The sequence below is a fragment of the Kogia breviceps genome, chromosome 17 (genome assembly GCF_026419965.1).
Source record: "Kogia breviceps isolate mKogBre1 chromosome 17, mKogBre1 haplotype 1, whole genome shotgun sequence".
Taxonomy (NCBI): domain Eukaryota; kingdom Metazoa; phylum Chordata; class Mammalia; order Artiodactyla; family Physeteridae; genus Kogia; species Kogia breviceps.
This window is the reverse complement of record NC_081326.1, coordinates 55,785,977-55,813,840: the sequence shown is the minus strand read 5'-3', so window position 1 is coordinate 55,813,840 and position 27,864 is coordinate 55,785,977. Positions and strand designations below refer to the sequence as shown.

The following is a 27,864-nucleotide window of genomic DNA, read 5'->3' as shown; positions in this document are numbered from 1 at the left end:
CTAAAAGATACAGTGATTAGTAATGATTAAGAGCTTATTGAAGTCCACCACCTACTTGCATGGTGTCCTTAGCTGAGAGAGAGAGAGAGAGAGAGAGAAAGAAAGAGAGTGTTTGAGTGTGTTTCACATTTTACATTAGTTGTAGCACTTAGAAGCAAAGGAATCGTACAAGTCTTGGGATTGAGACGTGTCTCCTTTCTTGCATCGTTCTCTTAATTGCTTCATGTATATTTACCTTACCTCCCCTCATAATTATAAACACTTCAAAGGCACTGAACTTTTCTTACACGAGGTGATAAATTGAAGTAATAAGACGTTTATAAATAAACATACCAGAACTTATACCAAGTGAGTGTAGGCTTTCAAAACCAGCACCTGAGGAAGCTGCCAGTTTATTCAGGTCTTGCTGACTTTGGAGAGAACATTGTCGTGAGTCTTTAGAATAATGATCAACACCAGTTTCTGAGCCATGAGATCACATCAGTGAGTTGCTAGTTATATCTGATTGGTACTAAAGTGACACAACTGGCGCTGCTCTTGCACCTGGTCAGGACACTTCAGTCCTGATTGACAGCCTCAGCCCTGTGTCCCCAGAGCTGAGGGGCCTTGATACCCCTAGTGTCCCAGCTACTCCCTAAGCCCTCCTGGGAACCACTGCCAGCTAGTAATGAAGGGGCAGAACCTGTCCTCATGGAGGGTCCCCCCAAATTCTGCTCCCACGCTACAGCCAGTGGGGTTCTGATTCTGATCAGTGTCCAGGCCGTATGGGTCAGTTATTGCTTTACTATCACCCTTGGGTACTACCAAGGTGGTTCTGCCATCTTATTCATCGGCTTTCCTCTGAGCAAATTTTGCCTTCTCCCAGAAATGAAAGTGACTCCAGAAAAGTAGATTTTTCTACAGCTGAGAGAACCAGTATAATGAATGTTCTGACTATATACCTCTGAGCAACTGAGAAAGTAGAATTATGAGTTTAGATTCAGAGACCTTGTCATCTTTGTATAATAGAAAGTGCCTAGCAATTGTATTCACAAATAAGGGATGAATAATCTATAATGAACTAGTAAATAAGAGCGTGTTTCTCACCCTCCTCAGGGTGTTGCAGTGACCTGACGGCTTTGATTTCGTGGGAAGCAGAGAGTTTTCATTTCTTCTCCTAAAAGAGGAGAGGAGGCAGAGTTTATAAAGAAGCAAATTCCTAACAGAGAAAACCCCTCCCTTATTGATTAAATATCAGGCATTTAGATTGTGAGTTTTTCCTTTCCTGTCTGTGACTTCTGCAAGCCAAGAAGATTTCAACAGGCAATAAAAATTCAAAGAAATAAAATGGTGCAACAGGCTGTGCACTGGTTGTTAAGGAAAATCTAAATCAACTGAGAAGGAAAGTAAAGGAAACCAGTGTTTATGGCTAGGACCAAAATGAATTTTATTTGGAGTTCTAATGGAAAATTATACCATTATCACCATGTTAAAAATAATGTATTTATCTAATAACAGAAGCATGTCCAATTATTTAAACTACAAGCTGAAAAATATATTTTCAAAATAATGATTTTTGTGATAAAGTGATGAAGGCTTATTTTTTTATGAAACATAATGTTATGTTACGATAACGTGGCGTAAATTATTTTCTTAGACTATTAAAGCAAAACCTCTCTGCTAATAGTCAGGAATTACCTTATAATAGCATACTGCATAGTAAAATAAAGTAAAAGAATGGATCAGCTTCCAGAAGCCCCTCTATTGTAAGTGAATATTGCTCTCAGAATTTGTTTTGAAGTATGAATTTAAGAACTATACATAGAAGACAAAGCTTTTAATAATTGTATTATACCTTAGACTTTCAATATTACATTCCCATCACAGATTTGTCTGAATATTTTTCTTCACTCAGAATGAACCATTTAGAATCACCCATGTAGAATATATATATGTGTGTATACGTACACACAGAGGTTAAGTGTGAATGCATATATCCTGGGCTAATTACTGTGCTATGTATGGACATTAATTATGCATGCTCAATTATCAACAGCAATAGCAGGCTTAGTGTGATATAATAATCATTTTTAAATAATCCTAAATCTGCTCAAGTTGAAAAGATTCTGACAGCAGGAGCCTTAAGCAACTGCCCTGAGCAACATAGACACTGCTTTCTTCTAAAGCTGAAGAGGAGAAAGGTAACAATTATCCCTGAGACACTGGAAACAGTTGTCTGATCTTTTTTTTCTCTCTCTCTCAAATGGCTCCACCTCTTGTGAAAAGAACATTGTATTTGGGATGCAGTAGGCAATGGTGGACCTTTCAGCAGCAGTACTCAGATAAACAGATAATTAATGTATTGAAGGTGTAATTGAAATGAAGAATAGCTTTCATATGTGCTTTTAGTACTGTGCAACAATTTATTATTTGTCTGAGGTGCTTTCTTGAATTTTAATTCAAGATGCCATGTGAAGCCACGGTGGAAAATAACACTTAAACATAACTACCTCTAAAGGTTAAACTTGATACAGAATTAAGTAAGGGTAGAAACGGAGATTATTAAACATTTGTTTTGCCCCTCCATATTTCTTCCATAAATCCGGTGTTCCTTTCTATCATTAAGAGAATTCAGTCAGATCAGTATACCAGTTAAATCAAACTATTTAGTTGCTACATTAAATGTATCTGTCCAGAGGTATCTTTAGCACAGATTAAAATTCCCAATGTGCCTGCAAATTATTTGCCCTGTAAGAAATTTAGAAAAAAAAATTTCCCTGAAAATGTCTAACTTAATCCTGATTTATGTTTAGTTTTAAAAAGTAAAAACCTGCAGAGAGCCTTCTTAACAACTTTAAACATATTACAATTTGCAATGAGTATATAATGGCATATACTCAGTGGTGGGAGTTTGAAGATCTGAACGTTCAAAGGAATTGTTTCTCTATTTTAATAATCATACCTCCTTATATTAATGAATTCAATTCACTGTGATATTTTCAAATTCTTTCTATATTATTTCTTTAACTGGCCACAGGTGTTTGTTTGTATTACTTTAGTGTTCTTCTCTTAAGTTTCAGAATGACTCGCTCATGCAGGAACTCACATTATTTTTCCATTTTTGATCCCTTCCTTCCCCCACCATCACCAAAGAATACTCGTGCCTTAGTATAAATCAGTCTATTTTCATGCTTTAAAAAAAAAAAAAAAAAAAGTCAAGTTCGAGAAAGAATAGCACAGCTGTTCAAGATGTCATATCTTATAAAACAAATCTATTAGGAAGGTCGAATCCTGGAAAGGGTCAAGTTAATGATATAAGTGGAATAATTTGGTCATTTTCTGAAATTTGTAAACCTACAAACATAAAAGCCCTGCATTAGATTGACTAATTAGCTAAACCTCTGCTAATGGTGATTTTCTTCTTTAAAAGTTAGGGCTTTTATGTTTAAGGCACGCTTTTTTTTTTTTTTTTTTCTTTTTGGTAAATGTGAATTGCTTTGAATTTTAGTCTGGTACCAGTCAGTCTACTGTGTTTATTTTTGAATTATTGCCTTCATTTGGGATGAATTTAAAGGAAGATGGTTATTTCCATTTTTATTTTGCCAAGGAAATATACACGTGAGCAACAAAATATATATATATATAATTCTAAGTATATATGTCTGTATGTATATATTTGTATATATAATAACAATTAATAAAATAATAAAATATTGGAAAATAGGTAGAAAAAGAGGGATGACCTAGGTCAGATCTAGCCACGTAACTTTTTGGAGCATGTAATATCTACAGATTCCTTTAATCATACATAAATTATTAATTCTTCATGAAATCTACCTCCTGGTTTCTTAAGTTTCATTGATTCATTAATTCTGCCATTACACTTTTTCATCAGATATTTTATCTTCCAGCCTGTTATATCCCTTTAACTTGGGAAAGAAGTATAACTTTCTGATTTTTAAAAGCAGGTATTTTAAAATATAAGACCATCAGTCCCTGAATTTTTTAAGTTATTAAACTGGAAGACCTTGAAACCACTTGTTTTTAAAAGAAAATATGTGCATGCATACACACAGATACATATTTTAAGTATATGTTTGTATGCACGTGAATATATTGTATATATGTGTGCATTTTATTTATATGTGTTTAATTTATATATGTGAATATATTCTATATGTATAGGTATTTTATAGATAGATAGATAGATATAGATAGAGGATGTCAAATTCCAAATGGTTGTTTACAGACATAAATTTATCCAAAATTATTTCTTGTCCAAAGATTTCTGAGTCTTGATCTATATAAATCTAAGTGAATCAACTTTGTGTGATCCATGAATTAAATATACATTGTCATATTTTACGATAACATATATAATCTATGTGATCAGACCATATGAAAAGAACACTACATTCATCTAGAATGAGTAATATGCATAAGGGAACTTGACCTACAGTGCATTTCTTTATGTGCTAGAAGATTCCAACAGCCACTGATTCCTTCCCCAAATTTCCACTTAGCTTTTAGGATGAGAAATATGTATCTTTGACAGACTCACGAAACTCGTGTGAGTGACTAAGTCACCACCAAACTGCTTTATGTAATGAATCCTTAAAGGTCTTTTGGAACACAGTCAAAACAGAAAGGAGAGAGAGAAGTCAAGAGAAAGAAGAGAGCTATTTCTATTTTTTAAATGCATAATTAATGTTATAAACTTTCTTTAAGACAGTCACCTATATGTGAGAGTTTTAGGATCACTATTCATACGTATTTTCATATTGTAAAATAAAATAAATATGAGGTCCTTTGTATATGGTTTGCTCATATTGTTCATAAATATGTAGCTACAGATATTGAACTTTTTATGCGTGTATATATACACATCCAAAGCTTACTCAGTTATTCAGTATCTTCTAAAATCTGATATCTATTGATACTTAGTATCTTCTGAAATTGAGAGAGAAGGAATTTAATGCTCACTGAGTGTCTGATACATGTTAAGCATGGCATCCATTATTCTCTCATACATAATTATATTTATTAATTGTGTATGTGAATTGAGAGAACTCTAACATAGTAATAAAAATAAATTACAGAGTACTGATATCTTACTTTCCACCTAATAAAATCAATAGTTATTAGGCTGACATATAAGACACTCTCCTAGCCTAGGTGCTTACTGCCTTTTTTTTTTTTTCACAGTCTTTTCTACAAGTAATTATATTTATTCTCAACTCTCCAGGAAACTCATGGAATTTTTTAATCTAACAACATCATTGGTATTTTAGTTTCACTTATAAAATATTATATTGCTTTAATGAAAATAAAAGTAACTAGTGACACTTCACCATGTGTTCGTACTGAAAGTGTTTTAATGGATTCATATGTGTATGTGTGTATATATACACATATATACGTGTATGTGTATGTACATGTATACACACATACACATACCAACATATGCCACTTCTACTAGTTCTGAAAATTGCTCAGAAGCTCAAGCAAACAAAGCTGATTCCTTTTCTCTCCTGTCATATAATACATCGTTTAAATATGGCGCAAAATTTATTAATTTTCTTTTATGTTTCACAAAACTGAAACTGTTTTCAATTTGAGTCCTATTTTCTGTGATAACGGCTGCCATTTATATTTCATGAATACAGCTGCATTTAAAGTGATAACACTTTGATCTCAGCATGTATGTATATGTATACATACACATATATTTTAACAGACTGTTTATTAAAATAAGCAGTATCCTCTCTTCTGATACAGGTCAATTCAATTAAACTGTCATTAATTAAATGCCTACTGTGTGCAATGCACTGATAATATAAAAGAGTAAAGGGGGAAAAAAAAGGCCCTTCCTTCAAAAGCCCCCAGTCCCTTGAGAGTGACTTGCATATGTATCAATAAATAATTGGAATCCAGCTCTCTCTCTCCTGTACCTAAGTGCTGAGAAAGCAGAGCTGTTTGATGATTTAATACAATTCAATATATGAATTGAATTCTAAGGCAGAATTGGCATTCTAATGTTCCAAAAGCTAAGCTTACACACTGACAACAGAGTACCTTTTATGAAGAAGAGTAGTTTTGATATATTTGGGGGTAAACTTGTAAGTGTGGATTAGCACAGGAAAACAACTAAACCATTTGGGGAATCTCTTTCGTTTTTTCTTTTGTGTGTTTTAAATTTCAGCTTCTCAATGAATCTTTATTTTCAAATATTTTTAAGAGCTTCGTAATTGATGGCATTTTCTTTGCCATTATGATTCATGTCACTACGGAGAAATTTTATTTTTTGTAGGCAAATCACTGTAAAAAAATAATAATTGGGGGTCATTTCTGGCTTTAATTTATTTGCATCTTCTGCAGAGATCGTGGACAGTTTAACAGTGTTCACCCAGGGAAAAAATAATGCCAACAGAAAAAGAATAGAAACATGAGGGAGGGGAAAATAAAGTTTTAAAAACGTTCGTTGCATTGTTGTAATTTCAGAGCCCCTCTCATGACATAAAATCACACTCACCAAGAGGTTTGTGTCTTAGGATGTACAGCCAGGCCTCAGTACTGGTTTTCTTATATTCTGCTCCACGTACAAAATGTCAAAGTATGAAATGATTTTAACTGTTCCTTTTGGTAGGAATGACTGAGGGGTCATCTCCAGAGAGAGTAGTTCTTGCTTTGGTACATGATACAGTGTGATTAACAAACTCCAGATAGCACAGAGAAGCAGGTCCGAGTAAGGTTTTTAAGTGCACTTCCCTACCCAAGACGATGTATTGCCTGGCGCTGATATGGCAGTACTGGAGAGGGAATATATGCATCTATAGAAAAGCAAAGACAATCCTTGCTTTCTTCTTGAGCAGCTGCAGCACAAGGTATGTGCTCGTTTTTACAGATGGTACTGCAGACAAGTTGGTAATGGAAAAGGAAGTCGTGTACGTGAGGTATTTGACCATGGGGGTGGGAGGCAGGGAGCTACAGAAGGACACAGCCCGATTACAGTACTTTCCTGTGTAATTGACCATGTGACTTATTGAAGCAGTTTTCCCATGAAATATTTCAGTTATTACAAAATTACATCATTATTGTTAAGGAAATGCATAATTCCAAGTTGTCTTTTTAAAATAATGTCATTAAAACTTTAAAAATCAGCTTAGATTTCCCTGTCTGCCCAGACCCTCAATAATGAAATTATCTGCTAGATCTGGGTTTTACCTATAACAGTCACAGAATCCTTTTTTAAAGACAATCTTTCATTTGAACAGTGACAAAATGTACTAGGTACTTATTATAACTCTTGGAAAGGTGTATTTAAGTACCTGATTTTATGAGTCCTGAGAAAATACAAAGTTGAATAAAAAATGAGATAACATTTTAACAGAATTATTTATAGAATCAAAAATTAAATGAAACTTAGGTTTGTTTCCCTTAGGTCCCACCCCATGTATTTAAAAGTCACAGAGAATGAAATAGTACAAGAAGTATTCCCAATATAGTCTTATAAAGTATTTAGTTATTTAGTACAAATTGCATATTTGATATCAGGGTCTCTCATTGATACATTTGCAGATTTTTAACATGGTTCTTAACTGTTTCAAACTTCAGTGTATTTAACTCTATTTCCATAAGTTTTGTTGTTGTTGGTAAGAGAAAATAAGCAACAATTACCATCTTTCTACTGAGCAAACTATATGCTATGTTTTAATATCTGATCTCAACTCAATAGCCTGTAAAACATGTTTGTAGAGTTAATAATATTTTAGTCTTGCTGGTATGTAATGAAATGGAAACTATATCACACATGAAAAGTATAAGTCGACGCCATAGGTCACTAAAGAACATGTACTTTTATATCTAATAATGGGGGAAATGTTTAAGGGAAAAGGATTGTACATATTTTTATATTATTCAAATCTGAGGAATTTGGTAAAATGACCTCATTTTTCAGAATTGGCAGCACTTTATCTTGAATAATGAGGCTACCACACATTGCAAAAGGTTTCTGCCAAGGAGCATACAAATATATAAAGTAAATCTAGTAAATTGTTACCTGAACATGTGTGTTTACAGAACTTGTCAAAACCCTAGCACCATTTTTCATGCCCCATCTCTAGCTATGGTGAATGCAAAAGAGATCCTGGTTCACGGCTGCCTTTTCATGCTAGCATTTTCAGGGACTAAGTCAATGCACTAATTTCTGCTTTTAAACAGAGGCTTTTTTCACCCATATTTTTTATTCTTATTTTTTTGAGACAGCAGGATCAAAACTCATGCACTGCACCCACCCCCCTTGCCCACCACTGCCTCTCCATCAGGCAAACGCTGCACTCTTCTTCTGGCTTTGGCTGTATCTACCAACTTCAAAACTGATCGTTACCATATCTGATCAAGGATGAGTCATTTCTTTCTGGTACCTCAAAACTTGGATAATTTGATCAGCTGTTATAGGGTGGTTTGAAGAGATAAGGGTTCTTCAAAGCCAAACAATGGTGAATACTTTTGGTAAAAATTCCCCAGTCACTTCTTTAGTAATATGGCCTGAAACATGGCTAAGAACTGTAGCTCTGAAGTGAGGGAGACCTGGGTCTGTATCTTAGCCTGACTATTTAGCAATTGAAAAATGTTTGAAAACCTCAGTTTTCTCATCTGTAAAGTGGATAGAATAACAGTAATAATAGTAATAATAATTTCCTATCTCTTAGGATTGTTTTGAAGATGTCAGATAATGAAACTAAGCCTTTAGTATATTATTCTACACAAAACAAATACTTGATAAATATTAGATGTATGATGGTGATTATTTTTAATAAGTACAAAAATTAGGGACAAAAAGTAGTCAAACGAGAATTCTACCAGATAATTGATTCAAAAGTGGTTTTTAGAAAAAGTCTTGTACTTTTGCCTAGACTTAGAGACTAGGATGTATTTTTTGACACTAGGTAAGTCAAAGAACCATTCTCAGTCTTTTACCTCACCAATAAAGTGAGAGAATAATAATCCCTGGTAATTCATTTTGAATCTAAACTGAGGTAATATATGTCAGGAGTTCTTAACCTTGGGATCCATGGACACTCAGACCCATGTGAAATCTTTGGATACATTTTGTGAAGGACATTCTTTTGAACAGCCTGAAGTTTATTTGTAAAATACTTTACATATTTTTTTAATTATCTGGGGAGAGTGTCATACATTTTATCAAAAGAGTTTATGACTTCGAAGAATGTTAAGAACCATTGATATAGATGTAAATGCCTTGAGAGATGGTAACACTTAATGGACCAGCTATTATCTGTTAGCTGATACAAAAAGAATTACTGATTATTATCTGTTATTTTCTGTTTCTTTCAAAATGACCATATCACCATCACTATCATAAAACCAATCCTACTTAGGTAATACATAAAATACCTATATTTGTTTCTTAAATTAAATGCTTAGAAACTGAACCTTTTGAACTTTAGGCTTTTTCTAGAAAAGTCCCTGTCACCAAGATTTTTCTTTTCTATAATGTGAAGAATTCCCACAATAAATGTTTGCTAAATATACTGTTTAAATAAAATTTGCAATAAATTTATTAAAACAGAATCAATTCTTGTATTCTCATGCTGAGGTTTACTTAAGAGGTGCTGAAGTTGTTTGTGCCTCCAAAAAGCCTTTTTTTATTTTTTCCTTTTCAGTGTCAGATTTTGGCACTAGCATAGAAGAAGGTCCCTGTAGAAACTCTCTCAGACCATTGTTGTTACTAAAGGAAAGGTGAAAATGGATCTGTGGTGGCAGAAATAGAAGCAGTGAGAGCCATGAGCAGTTCTTTTGACAATAATGACTTTCACGTGAAGTGAAAAAAGACAGTGTAGACATAAATCTTCAACCATATTTTCAGCTGTCCAAATACATATTGCTAAAGGTATAATAACATTGTTATAGAAACAGCATGGGTTTAGAACAACAAAGATCTGTATTTTTCTAGTCCTGGTCTGTTACGTAATTTGTGTGTGACATCAGATGTTTGCTCATTTACTAAATATGGGGTAAGTCAAAGTTTGGAGATGGGGGTCCTTCAGACCTATGTAGTGGGTTATATGTGTGATAAATTTCTAAAATCTGAAGATTTGAAGAATCCACATGAATAATTTAAAGCGTGAGATTTACCTGGGGAACTCTTATTTTCTGCAGTCCCACTCCACGAGTCACCAGTTGCATCTCAGAAGAAATGGAGCTAATGTGTTCTAGCGTGTCCTGATATACTGGGCAACTCCCATGTGGTGACGAGTCAGTGGAAAGGTCCTAGGCACATTTGTACCTGGGTACAATGTATGATTACTAGAGTATGAATTGCCTCATGTCCTGGAACAGAAGTTGTTCCATAGCTCCTAGCCAAGGATGTCAGTTTAGTTTACACTGGTCTCTATTAGCTTTGCTGATGTGTTGAGGAAGTGAATTTAATAAGCAGGTAAAGAGGTTTTGTTTCCAAACTCTGAGATAGGTAATTACAAGATGGATGCTTGGCTGAACCTTGTAGAGTCTCTTCAGTTTTCTGGCAAGAAATCTGAGGGCATAGAGGGCTGTTTTCAAGCAGGCATAGTCTTGCTGTTTCAACCGATTCTTTACGATTTTATTTGGAGCAAAAGCCAGCCAAGGTATTAATATCTATTGCTTTTTGTTGGCAGAGGTCTTTCCCCGCTCTTGCTAAAATATTGGCCAGCCCATGCTTCTGATAAAACTCTGGCTATTAATTTAAAGGTGTTCATTGCAAGCCACCATCTGTTTTAAGTGGTTTTAGGTACTGCATTCCTTATATTCTGTAGGGTCTGTTGGTGTGTAGTCAATAGTCAATTAATTCCTTAATGGGCAGAAGTGGGGGAGAGTGACCTTCTATGTCTCTTAGTGGTGAATAATAGTGATAATGACTAAAATAATATTTATCATTTATTCAACAATTATTGAAAGCAAGTCTATTATATATGACAGCCATGAACACATTATTTAGTTTATATCAACTCGTTTGGTGGTTAATAGGGCAAAGTTATTGATAGGACATTATTACTGGTGGGACAATAAGCAAGGATCTTGCTTCTGAAATGACTAGACTATTACCCATTCTTATTAAGGAGCACAGAGAGTAAGCCCTCTGATTATTAGATAACTTTCAGCCTTTACATGAGATTTATTCGTGGGCGATGCTTTGGTTTCTTCAGGAATGTTTCCATATAATTTACATGAATTAAACTGTCAATGTTCATGAACGATCTCAGTTTGTATCACGTTAACTCAACACGTAGTTAGTTTTTAGCAGATGGTACTGGAAACTGAGAGATTACAGATCATGTCTGCCATATACATCACTGTAACCCCAGCTTCTAGCACAGTGTCAGGCACATGGTGGACATTTAATAATTATTCCCAGAACTGAACTGAATTAAATTTACCACTGAAATTTTATTACTGCAAAGTTGTACCAGAAGGTTCTATCATAGCCATCTGTGCATTTCCCTAGAATGAAGTTTTCAAAGGATTCTTGATATAATCGAATAAACATAGAAATTATTTAAAGAGTTAAAAATACTTGAGGTACCTCCAGACTAACAGCATGTATATCAAATTTCAGATTGATTTGATTTAAAATGGCTAAGATATAAAACCATAAAAAATGTGAGTAAATGCTCTGCCTATCAAGGCTTGTTATGTAATTACATGGTTTCAGTATGGTTCTTATTCATAGAAAACTATTATAAAGCATCATTTCTGCACAAATAACTCCACTAGTAGGGATTTTTAATATCTTGAAGATGAATATCCATGTCTCTAAATGTTAAGCCACTTGAATTAATAATTCAATCAGATTTACTTTTTATTAATCAAATGAATAAGTTCTGTGTTAATAATGAAATTTGAAAACCTTAAAATGTTTCTCTTTGGCTGATCTTCAAATAATAAAATAAAATAAGCAATAAAAACCGATGAACCAATTTGAAACTTTTTTTCCCATGATTCTTTTCTAAAGACACATCGGGGTTTACCAACATATGTGTCAGGGCTCAACACAGAGGGATCTACAACTGACTGAGGATTTAAGCACCATAGAAGCAAAACTTCAATCAGAAGCTTTGAGAAAAATTTAATGATAGTGATGCCGTACAGTGGTTAGCTGTGAACCCAAAGACTAAAGGTTTTTTAAGTTAGTCATTACACTTCTTGGTGTACTCTACAGCACGAAAAGGAAAAATTACATTGGATTTAAAGTGTACTTATATTAAAAGATGGGTGTGTCATTTTCTGTTTCAAATCCTGGCATGGATGATTGTCGGAATTCATCACCTAAATTGCTGTTGTGAAAATCAGTATGGTGGTTATAATACATTTGAAACGTGGAAAGGAAACAAGTGATCCAAAGAATTCTCGGTAATTGAAAAGCCCTTGCGAGGCCAATCACTGGGCTGGCCTCGGAATTCCTTGCAATTAACTGTTCCTACCGCTGTCCATCCTTTTTCACACAGGAAATTACCAGCCAACAGAAATAACATGAAGGCCACACAAATGCCACCTAAAAGTTAGTGGGCAAACTATTTAAACTTGAAGTTAAAAGCAATCAGTTCCTTGTTGATTCCAGAATTTCCTCTGCAGAAATTTTCAGTTGAGGTGACTTTCAGGTAGATTTGGGTTTTCAGCCGACCTTCCTTCACTCTTGCCCTCTGTTGAAACCACATAGAAGCAGAAGGTGCACTTAGAGAAGGCCAGGGGCAGAGGATGCTATGACTGTGTAGCTTTGGATGTGTAAAGGACAGCTTTCCTTCAGCCTGAAAGGAGCACCTATCAAGTATGCCACCGGTGTTATCCACTAACTACTTATTCCTATCATCTCCTCTCCCGGAAGTGTCCTTATCCATATCACTCAATTCTCCTCTCTGCTGCACAAAGTCATGGAGGTACAAATTATTATCATCTCTTAAAAACAGCCTGCAGTTGTGACCACCTAGAGGGGTGGGATAGGGAGGGTGGGTGATGCCAGAGGGAAGAGATATGGGAACATATGTATATGTATAACTGATTCACTTTGTTGTAAAGGAGAAACTAACACACTATTGTAAAACAGTTATACTCAAATAAAGATGTTTTAAAAAAAAGCCTGCAGGAAAAGGAGAAACAATTTATTATTTAAAACATACACACGCACGTATAGAACCATTAGCAATGCATGATTCTAATGATGCATATGCAGGAGAGTTGCAGCTTTGTTCCACCTGACCTTGTATCCTCAGGACGTAGCAAGTATCTGGCTTCAGCTATTTCTCAAAAATAAGTGGGATGTAGGACTGGAAAATTAACTCTCTTGATTTTATTGTCTAAACCTCATTAGCCCTCTCTGACCAACTGAAGATAGATTTGTCAATCCAAATGGGAGACATTTCAAAGGAATATTTTTTTAAAACTTTTTTTTTCAAAACCAGGAGTGATGACTAGTGATAAAAATAATAGCAAGAGAGATTATTTTCAACTTTATTAATGTCTAGCTGCTCAAGACAGAGAGCACTGTCCCAGGTGCTTATCACTTAGACTATTTGATGACTGTAAAGAGACATGATTTCTGTCTTTAACATAGTATAAAGGAGAATGACAAAATATTTTAAAACTCTGTTATACCTGATAAAACATGAATGAAATAAGATATTTAATGCCTTTCTTTCTCTTTAACAAGTTCATTGTTAAAAAGTGGGGCAGGGGAAACTTTTATTCCGCTTCCTTTGCCAGCAGACTGCTTCTCAGCACTTGATTGGGCTAAGGATGTTGGTGACTTCAACCCACTTCTCCCACCTTCCTTCTCTGTTGCTTCCAGTAATTCCAAGTGCATCAAACATAAGGTTCTACAGTGCTTACCAAAGTGATAACATTGGTTTAGATGGGAGGTAACTTACTATGTGAAATATTTCTCACCTACCTCCCACTCTCCTTCCGCACACAAGCAGGCCCCTATTGAATCCTAGGTGTGAACACCTAGACATTTCACTCTGACTCAACTTTCCATTCTCATATTTGATAAGATTGGCACAAATAAAATACATGTGATTATACCCAACTATATGCTTCAAGCATATCTAAAATGTGCAATAAGTAGATTAAGGAGATATAAACGAAACCACAAAATATTTTTCTCTTACAAAAGAAATACAATTGAATCCCCTTGATGGATAGCTAACTTGAGCGCCTACTACATACTGGCATTGTTTTATTACATCCATTTGTCCGCATTAATACAGCAGCTCACACTTTAAAGATGAGGAAATTTAAGCATTGCCAGGTTAAGTAACTTGCCCGAAGTTGCGGCCAGCAACTCAAGACAGAGCCATGGTTTGAGTACAAGTTGTCTGACTCCTAAATCTGATTATTAACCCCCCCATGCCATACTAACTCCGAGTAAGTGAATCCAAAGGACTCCTGAGGTATTTAAAATAAGATATGGTTTACCTAAAATATACCAGCCTTTACTGGAGGCCGAGTGCTGCTTAAAGCAAGATACACCTGTGGAAACCAGTCCTGTAATTTCAGGATTTTCCCTTGAACTAATGAAGGGCATTTTTCGTTGCAAGAGAATTAAGCACAAAGTTGTGCAAGGACTGAAGCGTTCTCTGAGACCAGGATTACACCCACTTTGGCATGCTGTGTCAAGCAACCAGGGCATAAGGAAAGAAAAGCAAGCTGCAGTGAATGGTTATACATTCACATTTGAGCCTCAGCCATATATGTGGGTCAGTTTCCAAATGGACATTTACATTGCCTTTATATGGATCAAACTGGTGTTTATTTGCAAAACGTGTTATTTAGATCTCGGAAAAAAAGACAGCATGGCCCCAGGAAGTTTCACAATTATAACCTAACTAGGCTCCCCAACTTAGCTCGGATAAAGGGGGCCCCCAGAGTGTTTGATAAACACAACCTCTAATGGTTCATTGATTTGGGGGAAACGGCAGCCTGTACTTTTGCAGTAGGTCCCAATTTGGACTTTGAGGGCTAACACCCAACTTTTGTGCTGCTCTTATTGAGACTGAGAAATTTATGATACATTCCTGGTCCTGATTTGGGGTGGGGGGAATAAAGAAAAATGGGGAGCCAGAGATTATCTTTGTGAAAAACTGTAGCTTATATTACATCACCTAAAGTAGCCCAACCTGCTACACTAATGAAATTGTGTTCTTGGTTGAAAAGGACAATTGTTAGCCTGACTTTGTGCTCACTAAAAACATTCCCCCAATCTTGTTAAATTATTGCTCTCATTTCAGATTTTTATGGCTATGCAACTTACCAGTCCTCATTTCTTTACATTTCATTCATTTTCTTTGTATTGATGATTAATGGAGGATGTTGAATGTTAGAGTGAGCAGGCATCAGCAATTGCAAGATCATAATTAGTTTAGCTGACGAGGGCCTCTGATAGCACTTGCATCTGGATGGAAAAATTACCCTATAGGGAACTGGCTGCTCACCAGGTCTTTTTAGTGATACATTGTGAAACACCCGATGAATCAAATGCCCTTTCAATGCCAAGAAAGTGTTCCAGTCTTGAAGCCAAAATTATGTCTGCAGAAAGCTTTCCATTTGAAATGTATCAGAGTACAATTATAACCATTGTATTTTCTTGGCAGGGATACCACTCGTCTACAGTATGGACTCAAGTTAAATAAATTGCCTAAATTTTATGAATCCCTGAAATTTTGACTTATGGTGTTTGTAATTTTAAATTTATAACAAAATTGGGCTCCAGCAAGACTTTTTCCACTCCTTATCTAACATGCATATTTTATCATTAAAGGCTTTACTTCCTAGAGAAAGGAGAGCAGAGTTGCAATTCAGGCTCTTTTTTTTTTTTTTTTTTTTTTTTTTTTCAGCAAGAGAGTTCCATTTCCTGCCTGTTAGTATTTGCGCCTACGAACACAGCCTGACTTTTGTTTCAATGAGAAGTTTAATGGAGTCATTACTTGATAGCAAGAATGGAACAAGCAATACTAATGATCTACTTTCAAATATTCTTGGATTATTTTTGAATCTGGTGATTAGAGAATTCAGCCCACTAAAATCAATTTGTGTTCAGAAATGCTTGTGATTTCCAAGTCTGAGTCAAATAAAATAAATAAATAGCCATTGATGGGACTATGTTGTCTGGCTTAAGTAGGCCCCTCATAAGGATTCTCATTAGTAATACTGTACTTCTAGTTGGCAGAAGTTTCTACTATTCCTCTCAGCTTTGGGAAATAGAGGGTGTGTTCTCTTTCAGATTTTACAATTGCAAACCAAAAATTAGAACTGAGTGCCTTACAGTCTCTTAATATTTATGTTACATGAATGACATCCAAAAAGACACACATCAGGTTTAATTGTAAGTGGTTTACATGCTGCATTTATTCCAAGCTTGACTATATTTTAAAGCTCAGGTAGCCTGTACTACTTCCTTTCCGGGGTATATTAAACATATTGCCAGGCTCTGTCTTTTGACTTTTGTTTTGACACTTTTAAAAGGCATATTTTAGAGTTCAGCATTTAGGAACCATCATTAAAGGCACAAAACCCAAAGTTCAAAAAGTTAAAGCTGTTTCTGTGAAAGGCCTTTGGTGTTGCACACACCTCATCCATCACTGTAGGGTTAATTATAATGAAAATCAGTGGTGCCTATTAAACACAATTGAACCTGACCTCATTACGGGCAGTGTGGTTTTATACTGTCATTGTTGTTAGTCTAAAGACAAAACTCCTGGGTTGATTTGGTCTAGCTCCACTGATCATGTGACTCACCTCTGACCTTGTGGTGTTTTTTTTTCCCATTTCAGAGGCGTAGAGGCTCGGGTGTTTTTTGTGCCAATTGCTTGACCACAAAGACCTCTCTCTGGCGAAAGAATGCAAATGGCGGATATGTATGCAACGCGTGTGGCCTCTACCAGAAGCTTCACTCGGTAAGAACTTGCTAGACTGTTTCAGGAAAAGCTTTATAAAGCACCCTCGTCTGTGGCGTGGTAAGTTCCATTCCCTGGCTTGCAGTGCCTGGCCCTGCAGAGTTTAATGCAGTCACTTTGAGTGCACACGTGATTTATGGTGGACCGGCCTTACGTGTTATGGGGAGATACGTTTGAGATCATTAGTAATGCATTATGCTTCTTTTGATATAAAAGAGGAAAATGATTGATTTCTGGGAACATCACATAACAGATAGTTGAACAAGTGGTTATCAGAATTCAGTGAAATTAATTTAGGTAGAAAGGAGAAACCTCAAAAACTCAGAAGTACATAAAAAGTTTAAAGTAAAAAGGGCGACTCTCCCATGTTCATTATAAAATCTAGGGCAGGGGGAAAATGCTTATTTTCCAGTTTACCGTTGGAATTTGCAAGTGCCATTTGGGCTGCTTTGAGGGCTGGAAGTTGGACACGTTCAGAAGAGCGGTTCTAAACTGGGACCCAGGATGCCAGTGCTCTACAGTGCTTCCAGTGGTATCTGAGGGCTTGCAGAGCGCACAGCAGAGCAAGATGCAAAAGTGCTTTGTGTTTTAAGATCTCTGGCTGACTAATTTCTAGGGCTCTCTGAGGTACCTCAGTTATTTCTAACCAAATTTTAGGTGGAATCCTCTAATAAAATTTAAACTCACAAATCTCCCATCTTTTTATGCATTTGACCTCTTGAGGACATTTTTTTAGTTTAGATAGTTTATCTGCTGACCAGAGCTGCCTTTAAAAATAGGAACGCCCCGTGTAGTAAACAGAAATCTATTTCCCTCTGCCTTTTTCATTTTGTTTGGCATTTTACCACAGCTCTTAGCACCAGCCAATGAATAGATTACTGCTACGGAGAATATAATTTTAGACAAAATGTCCTCCTAAATGGACCATTGGAAGCAGTCTTTTAAAAAATGCAGGCTGCCGACAATGCTAATTGGTAGTAAACTGTAAAAACCTTAGTTATTAGCATGGAGCTAATAGAAGGATTTCCCCGCTGCCCCCAACACACTCACACACACACACACACACACACCATCACCTTACTTTTTCTTAAACTTCACCACTTAAGCACAACAATTAGCTTCCATTCAATGGGTACTGATATTAATAATTTTAATTGAACTCAGGCCAATCAAAGGCCAAAAATTAATTAAACTGCTGCCCTTCCAGGTTATGGTAATTTAACAACTGCGATATAAACTAAATTTTTTTTGACAGTTATTTTAATATTCATCTCTCCAGAGATGAGATGTTTTCAGTTCTGACGTTTTTGAAAATCACAGATTTAAACACATACAGGTGATGATCACATTTCATGTCAAAGACTGCCACAAAAATTATGGAAGTTTAAAAAAGGTATTAATGCATATTTCAGATTTCTTTCGAAGACAGAGATTAACTACTGCATATTTTTATAAAATGAATATGAGCTCTTTATAAACCTGAAATTCTGAACAAGGTAAATGAACATGGAATATCCAAGGGGATGTGGCATTTTCATTCTGAAATGAATAATTTGATTGTCAGTAACAAGTGTGTTATCCTTTTTCCTTCAAAATATCTTTGTGACAATAAAAACATTGCCAAAGGTATTTTGTTTAACATATAAAAAGTACTCTCTTGCATTGAGGTGCATCCTTTCTAGGTACAATTCGCAAGTTACGTATTGTTTATATTCATATTTTATGTAGAGATTACTTCCTGATTTCAGTAATCTTTTAGAAAAATCAGATTTTAGCGCATTTAAAGATTCTCCTAAATTTTTAATCTGTAAATATGCATTGGTTTCTTAAACACATTCTCTTGATTTTATAAATCAAAATTAGAGCCCTTACTGCAAGTAAAATTTTTATTATAGTCTTATCTATGGATTTTAGTCATGTAATATAAACACCTATTGACCATGTACATAAATATGAATCATATAATACTTAAGCTGAGTGAAAGTCCGCATTCTATTTAAGTACAGAGTAGACTGACAGATAAGATATTTGAACCGAGCCTACAAATAAATTTAGATTGTCAACAGAAAACAAATGCTTCACCTGTTAACAAGTAAAATCTTCCATAGTGAGTACTTATATAATTAAAGGAAAAGAAAACGTGAGAGATTTTTTAAAATCCTCTCACTGATAATGGCTTTGATCACCTGATATCTTTCCTTACAATTCTGTCAGTTTGTCTTTGATCATTTATGTTCTGATCTTTATTATTCTATATTTAGTCAGCTGAGGCTGGCATAACAAAATACCATAGGCTGGGTGGCTTAAACAGCAGACATTTATTTTCGCACAGTTCTGGAGGCCGGAAGTCTGAGATTAGGGTGCCAGCCTGGCTGGGTTCTGGTGAGAGCTCTCTTCCTGGCTTGTAGGAGGCTGCCTTCTCGTTGTGTCCTCATTTAACCATATTTACCTCCTAAAGGCCTTATCTTCAGATACAGTCACATTGGAGTTAGAGCTTCAACCTATGACTTGTAGGGGGGCGGGGAGAGGGGGACACAATTCAGACTGCAGCCATGTATCATTTTTCCACGGTTGTCATCACAACCTGTCTCCCATGTTACTATGTTGACATCTTGGTGCATGACTCAAAAGTGGAGAATATTTCAGAAAAGTCACATTTCTTCAAGTAACTTTAAACACCGTTTTATCACGAAATAATGCAATTCCAAAATATATTGAGTTTGGAAAAGCTGTTTCCAAGTAGATTCAAGTTTTTCAGTCCTCCCTGTAACGATGGGCATGATTTAATTAGGGTCAAATAATGTGCTTTGGTTACTTCCTCTGATCCTGCTTAGGGCAAAAGGAGGAGATTTAGTAAATCTGTGACTTAAAGCCTATCTTTGCTTTGAACTTAAGCATGGTTTCTATTTGTGAGGAATTGTTAATGCATTTTAATGTGTTTTTTAATGTTTTCCTTTTATGTATTGTGTGTGTGTGTTCCCCGCAGACTCCCAGGCCTTTAAACATCATTAAACAAAACAACGGTGAGCAGATTATTAGGAGAAGAACAAGAAAGCGCCTTAACCCAGAGGCACTGCAGGCCGAGCAGCTCAACAAACAGCAGAGGACGGGCAGTGAAGAGCAAGTCAATGGCAGCCCCTTAGAGAGGCGGTCAGAAGATCACTTAACTGAAGGTCACCAGAGAGAAATTGCGCTCCCCAGCCTGAGTAAATACGAAGCCCAGGGTTCATTGACTAAAAGCCATTCTGCTCAGCAGCCAGTCATGGTCAGCCAAGCTCTGGATATTCACAAAAGGATGCAACCTTTGCACATTCAGATAAAAAGTCCTCAGGAAAGTACTGGAGACCCAGGAAATAGTTCATCCGTATCTGAAGGGAAAGGAAGTTCGGAGAGAGGCAGTCCCATAGAAAAGTACATGAGACCCGCGAAGCACCCCAATTATTCACCACCAGGCAGCCCTATTGAAAAGTACCAGTACCCCCTTTTTGGACTTCCCTTTGTACATAATGACTTCCAGAGTGAAGCTGACTGGCTGCGGTTCTGGAGTAAATATAAGCTCTCCGTTCCTGGGAATCCGCACTACTTGAGTCACGTGCCTGGCCTACCAAATCCTTGCCAAAACTATGTGCCTTACCCCACCTTCAATCTGCCTCCTCACTTTTCAGCTGTTGGATCAGACAATGACATTCCTCTAGATTTGGCGATCAAGCATTCCAGACCTGGGCCAACTGCAAACGGTGCCTCCAAGGAGAAAACGAAGGCACCGTCAAATGTAAAAAATGAAGGTCCCTTGAATGGAGTAAAAACAGAGAAAGTTGATAGAAGTACTCAAGATGAACTTTCAACAAAATGTGTGCACTGTGGCATTGTCTTTCTGGATGAAGTGATGTATGCTTTGCATATGAGTTGCCATGGTGACAGTGGACCTTTCCAGTGCAGCATATGCCAGCATCTTTGCACGGACAAATATGACTTCACAACTCACATCCAGAGGGGCCTGCATAGGAACAATGCACAAGTGGAAAAAAATGGAAAACCTAAAGAGTAAAACCTTAGCACTTAGCACAATTAAATAGAAATAGGTTTTCTTGATGGGAATTCAATAGCTTGTAATGTCTTATGAAGACCTATTTAAAACAAAAATACTTCATAGAGCCTGCCTTATCCAACATGAAATTCCCTTCTTTTATTATTCTTTCTTTTGATGAGTAGGTTACCAAGATTAAAAAGTGAGACAAATGGTCAGTGAGAAAAAAAATGGAAGATGGTATATAGTCCTGTTTAGAACCTAGTAGGTCAAAACCATCTTGGTGAATGTGTACTATGGAAACCACCCATAAGAAGTATCACCAGACTATAATTATTATGTTTGTAAAGAAAGAGATCAAAGCTGTCTCGAATTTGGAAGGGTTTACATATTATGATCCTAAAGCAGTATTGGGCTGGCCATTGGCCCATTTGTTCAAAAACCATAAATTGTTGCCTCAATTTCGAAGTGTCTTGAAATCCTAGGCAGTTGAGGAGAAGTCTAATCTCCAGGGCAGTGAAAGGAAAATGGCACCCTCCTGGATGAGAATCCTCTCATTGGTCATGTTTCGAATTTAGACCTAGAAATGCGAGCTGTGGTTAGGCTTGGGGAGAGAGCAACGGGAAAAGTGACAATGATTTTGGCCAGCCCTGCCTGTACATACACATGCACACCCTCTCTGATATTTTTGTCCTCTAGATGTTCAAATACTCCTTTCAAAAATAGTCCTCTTGTTTGCAATTTAGGTTCATTTTGTCCAAATATATATGCATTTTTAAAAACAATGTCCTCAGTGCTTACGTAGTAATTTTATTTTAGCCAGATCTTTTCTTTCTTGTATGTGATGAACCAGTTTGGGTTTGTTTTGTAAGCTTCCTCTTGGTCACTAATCTCACTTGGCACGTTCTAACTAAAGGGATCCCTTCAGTTCAAAAGACTAGATGGATACAAAAGTTCAGACCATGGGCTTCATTGGTTTAGAACACATGGTATTTCTCCACAAGGTAACCTGCTGTATTTATTTATTTTCTTTTGGTTTAAGTATAATTTCCAAACTTTGTGGTCAGGCAGCGTCTAAAGTTACGTTACCACAGACTGACAGTTGGTATATGTACCAATCAATCCCTTCATTAGATTTATACAGGTTTAGTTAAGTAGCATTAAATAGGATTCTTAGAAGTTTGCTCTTCATAGTACTTTTAATACATAAGGCTTTGTAAAACTATCCATGAAGGGAAAGCCTCAGCATAACTGCTCAGGGAAATAGGGCTAAATAACTGAACATTAAATAATTGGTTAAAGGTGCTGTTAGTCGAGCCTCAATGCTTGCTACACAGATGTATGTACAAGGACTGACTTTAATAATTTGCATTATATTGTCCCAACCAGTAGTTTATTTTTTGCCACGGAGATGTAGAAGATATTACAAGCTACTGGATGCACTGTCAGATTAACTTATTTCATTAAAGAAGTTGGGAGAACAAATAGGAAAAAAAAAAAAAAAACCTTATTTTTCTAGTAAATATTAATGTATTACATTTCAAATAATGGTGCCTGACATATTGAATAATTATTTTCTACAGTGTACGTATGCAACAAAGATATTCCATCATGCATTAGAGTCAGTTCTGGCTCTGCCTAGCTGTTTACATTTGCAAATGTAGCAAACAAGGTAATGAAGCAACTATTTCTATTGCGGTAGATATCTTTTGTGTGTGTGTGTGTGTGTGTGTGTGTGTGTGTGTGTGTGTGTGTGCATTAAAGTTGTAAATGGTAACATGAAACAAATGAAAGTTCTTGATATAATGGTATGGAAAACAAGAAGGAAATGAAAATATTTTTATGCCTACTTAGGAAAAAAAGGGTAGCACTATTCATTCCAAGTACTTTTTTTTTTTTAATTTTTAAGCTCTTAACTCACATTGTTATGCTTAAAGTGATAAACATATATCCTCTTTTTATTGCTTTGTCTATGTTTCAGATGAGACATTTCAGAAATTATTTTGATAAGTGCTGCTGGACTCTGCAGCACTGATGTTTTTATTGCATTCTGTAGTCGCATTTGCACTCCATTTTTACATTAATTCGCAGTTGCTTTGTATTGTTTTGTTTTGTTTGGGTTTTGTTTCTTTTTCACAGTGCCAGGTCTTCGTTTCTTTAAATGGATGGCAGGTAGAGTTCAACCAGTTTGTGACTGTTGTAGTGAATGAAGTTAAAAATGTCTGTCTGATGTTGTGTTGTCATTTCCATTCTTGCATTTTCATTGTCATGTTAAAAAAAAAAGAAAAGAGAGAGAGAGAGAAAGAAATCAGGACTAAGCCTTCTGCTTCAGTTTCATTTTTAAAGGGTCCTATTCCGATCTTACCTGTCAAGTAGCTCTAATATGATTCACATGAACTGAGATAGAGAGGTGGAATGAGGGGCTTGGACATTCAAATTATGTGATGTCATTTATCTTTCTTAGGAATTTTGATGAATGCATCTCAAAATGTACAGGCAGATTGGAAAGGTGGCGATTAAAGACATAAGGAGATTTCCCAAACAACAAAACTATATTTAATGTTTTTAGTGAAAGGACTAGAAACAAAGTGCACTGTGGCAATCTGCAAGTAACATGATATGTGGACTGCTCAAATCAGAAAATACCCAAAGTTTGGTTAACTTGGGCAATAGTACAGGTATGACTTTTTGGGCAAAACTACTCCTTAAGCAGTTTCTCCAGTGTGTCAGACACAAATAGCTTGTTCTTTTTTGGTATATATGTCTTTTTTTATCTGTTTTTTTTGTTTTTATTTTTCTCAGACAGACAAGTAGTAATGGTTAGCAATGGAAATACATATCACTATTCTTGGAATATTTATGGTCAGTCTACTTTTGGTAGAATATTCTTAGATAGCATTGACACAATAGATCTTATTCTGTATTCCTTTATTATTGATTATTTTATTTTATTTTTTCCCATATTTTGATGGGGAAGAGGTTGGGCTATTAAAAAAGATGAAAATTTATCACAACACTAAAATACCTCTTATTTTTTTGACTTATGAAAGCCTTCGTTCCAGCTCTCAAAATATATTACAAAATTGTTTGGTTAGTATCTTTATTTTTGTTTGGGTTTAAGATTTCTGAATCATTTTGTCTTAAATTATGATTTTAAATGACCTATTTAGGTACTTAACTTTTTTTTTTTTTTTTTTTTTTGGAGGACTTTCAAAATGACTTAGGAATTTCCCCTCTTGGAAAAGGCTTTCCCTATGATAAAAACTATACGCCAGCTAAAATCGTATGTCGTTTAAAAACTGTTAAGTCTTTTCAAAGTACATGTCCATATTCTGAATTGGGCTTTGGAGCAAACTTTAGGCCAAAACCAGCTCATGCATTCTCATTCTCCTTTTTCTCACTCTTTCTCTCTTCATCTCTCACCCATGTATTCATATTGTTGTTTGGGATAGAAAAATCATAAAGAGCCAGCCCACCTCAGAAGATTGTGGATTGAGAGACACTACTCAATACTCTTTTAAGTATATGAGAAAAGGATGGAGCTCTCACAGTTAACACGTTAGTAACTCTGTAGCTCCAAAGGAAAAGAGGGTGCCCACTCTTTCTATATGACATATTGAGATGGTCTTTTAAAAAATCAACTTTTAAGATAGTGATGTTTTCTTCTAAACTGTTCTCTTTTAGTCAAGGTAGTTTTTAGAAAGCAAGCATGGGGATTTTTTCTAAGGTAACATTAATGAGAAGAAGAAAAAAAGTGATTATCTTTAACAGCTCTTTGTTGAAGCCTGTGGTAGCACATTATGTTTATGACTGCACATGTGCACATAATCTATGATGATCCAATGCAAATACAGCTCCAAAAATATTAAATGTATATGTTTTTTTAAATGCCTGAGGATATATGTTTTTCTTAATTAATTGAAGAGTATCAATACTGCTACTAAAGTAATGATTAGCCTCCTCCTGTGTGGCTACAAAACATCACCAGGTGACCTGTCTTAAGACCTCTGAATTGCCTGCCTGTTTAGTAAGTGAACATGAACACAATTCTAGAGAGAGAAGATCTGACAGCCCGCGGTGGAAGCATGAGGAAGCTGGTGGTCAGCTTCTGTGCCATATGCCAGCTTTTTGCCTCAAGTTTACTTTGAGCTCACAGCTTCCTGTCTTTGGGTTGAGAGCCATGACAAAAAAAAAAAAAAATTCAAGGCATCTTTGGTGAGTGAGTAGGTGAAAGCTTGCTGACTGTCCTAGATCACAGGAGAAAATGGAGGAATTGAAATCCAACCTGAATATGAGACTAAAGATGCTAACCAAAGGTAGGTACTACTAAGTGGAATTCCATTAGCAGGCAACTGTAAATGAGAAGAGGATACAAAGACACGCACCGGGACTTGGAAGGGCTGTGTTATTTTCCCAAAGAAGGACTTGGCCAAGGGCAGAAGGCATGGCTTCTTTGCAGTGCACTTCCTTTTGGTTTTCAGTTAGCGTCTCATAGACAGCGGACCCACGTGTTCCTGCTAGCAGTCAATGGTTTAGAACGCATCAACAGTTATCTGCAGTAATTAGGACCTATGGAAGATGCTAGGTTGAAGTGTGTCAAATCAGGGATGAAGAAAATGTGAAATTCAACATTGGTCCACACATGGAAACTGGATAATGTATGCTCACAAGTTGTTCTCTTGAAAAGTAGAGCTAGAAGCTTCACTCCGTCCTACACCAGAGAAAAGCAGGAGTAACTTTACAAGGAAATAACGTTTAGCCTTTCTTCATCAGAGAAAATGGTCCCTCAAGACCCATGAGTCCCAAAACTGTATACTGATTTTTACCCCTGGTTTTTTTTTTAATTGTATGACCTGCAACAAATCACTTTTTTCTTTTTGTGCCTCAGGTTCCTCACCTGTAAAATGGAAAAAAATATATTAATAATAATAATATTAATAATAATAATAATAATAATGGTAATGTAGTACTTGTTTGTAAAGCACTTTGAGATCCTTGGTTGAAAGGCACCATGGGAGTGCCAAGTATTATTATATGGCCAAGGGGCTTATTTAAACTCTCAGTTCCCAAGGGCCAGGAAAGGTTGGGGTCATTTTTATTAAATATGAGCTGTAAATATCATAATTAGGCAGCCTATAGCGTTGACTATGAAGAGGCAAAACTATTACAAGGCTGATAAAACCATAGTTTCTTAATGGCTACCAAGAGGGCAAGTATCACAATAAGAAATGCCAAATTCCTTTGTGTGACAACATGAATAATTTGAGGGGGTGGGGTGGGATGGAATGGGAAACATCTCAAAATGCCAATGTAAAATTCACCTACAGCAATATTCACCAGCAGAAAATGTCTTTCATATGGAATGATTTCATGTTGCTAAGAAAAAAATTCAATTTGTAGTCCTGATTTGAATACTAGAATGTTGGCTATAATAGTTCTGTTCTTACAACACATGGAATTTTTTTTGTTTTATTTAATTTTGTTTTCATAGTGCATGTTCATTTCTACTCACAAACATGTTCTTGGTGTATTTCTTATGCAAACAATCTTCAGGCAGCAAAGATGTCTGTTACATCTAAACTTGAATAATAAAGTTTTACCACCAGTTATACATAATGGTGTTGGTATGTTTTATATGGATTCACTTTCATCCATGTAGCAATAGGAAGTTCAGACCATTGTAACATACAGACAGGTTCTGATGAATTGAGACGGTGAAGTCAAATCACCATTTTCAAAACAATATGACTAAGATTGAAAAAACCTGGATTCTCTTAACTTGTTTTGTTTTGCTTTGCTTTTTTTTTTTTTCCTTTAACCAATCAATCTCTTATTGATAGATTTTGTGTAAAAAAAAATTATACAAGTTTTCTTTAGGAAGATTAACAATAAAAATTGTGTTTATTTCACAAACATTTATTGAGTATCACGTATTGAGTGTCGAGTATTGGGAAATGATCGTTACAATATGTAAAAAATCCTGCTTTTGAAGTCTAAGTTTGAATTCAATTTAGTTTACCCACATGAATATGATGTGAAGATCTTGATAAATCATCTCAAGAAGTTTATGTTAATATATTACATGCCTTGTGTGTTGCCTTAAGATGAAATTAATCAGAGAGGTTTCGGGAAGGTTGATTTGGAACGAGGGAAGAGGCCGAAGAAAACTAGGTAGGCAAAGAAGACTCACCCAAATGTTTACGACCAGAAGGAAAAACACAAAAAGCACAGGACGTAAAGTATATAAATAACTCCTTGCTTCAGATGATTTATTTTGAAAATTTCAAATTAATTAGCGTTTACCCTCCTAGCCCAATCTTCACTTCTCATTTTTGTGAACCCAGATTAACAAATCCTTTATTTTTTTCTAGTTCTTTCTCTTTTCCCCTGTTTTGAAAACAGCAGAGGAAAGGCTTTGAGGGGCTGATCATAGTGGTAATAAGCTTGTTTCACAGCTGGAGGCAATATTCTCTAGATAAGAGTGTAATAAGAACGCTGAATGTGATTTGTTTTCCTTATATAGAATCTGATTCTTCTCTCAGGGAAAACTTTTCAGGTAAAGTTAAATACACTTTGTTCTCACCCAGGACCGTCAGAATCCCATTCAAGGAGAACTGTGTGCCCATCAGCTCTTTACCATAGTTTGAGGGGAGGGAAGAGGAGTGAATCAGCGTGGACATCCCTCCCTCACCTTTTGGTATCCCATCTCCGGGCCGGGGTGAGAAACTCAGTGCACGAAAGGAGCAGGCAAGTGGCCTGTGTGGGTGAAGCCTGCTGCGGAAGACTTTGGGAACTCTATAAAGGTAGCCTTTCCTCAGCTCTAAGAATATTGCCAAGCTGACTTGTGTTCCGTGATTTGCAGTTTTCAAGAAAATCTGGACAAAGGAATTTTCTATGAAATCTAATTTTGAA

General features: G+C 35.9%; 1 protein-coding gene across 5 annotated transcripts in view; it reads left to right on the top strand.

The window, feature by feature from the left end:
- Positions 1-26,555, top strand: part of TRPS1 (transcriptional repressor GATA binding 1) — a 258,297-nt gene extending 231,742 nt beyond the window's left edge. For all 5 annotated transcript variants that reach the window (XM_059042645.2, XM_059042651.2, XM_059042650.2 and 2 more), the window contains 2 exons: positions 16,803-16,925; positions 19,912-26,555. In XM_059042645.2, the coding sequence (XP_058898628.1) occupies positions 16,803-16,925; positions 19,912-20,973 (1,185 nt within the window). In that variant the 3' untranslated portion in view covers positions 20,974-26,555. The remainder of the gene's footprint in view (positions 1-16,802; positions 16,926-19,911) is intronic.
- Positions 26,556-27,864: the final 1,309 nt, after the last annotated feature.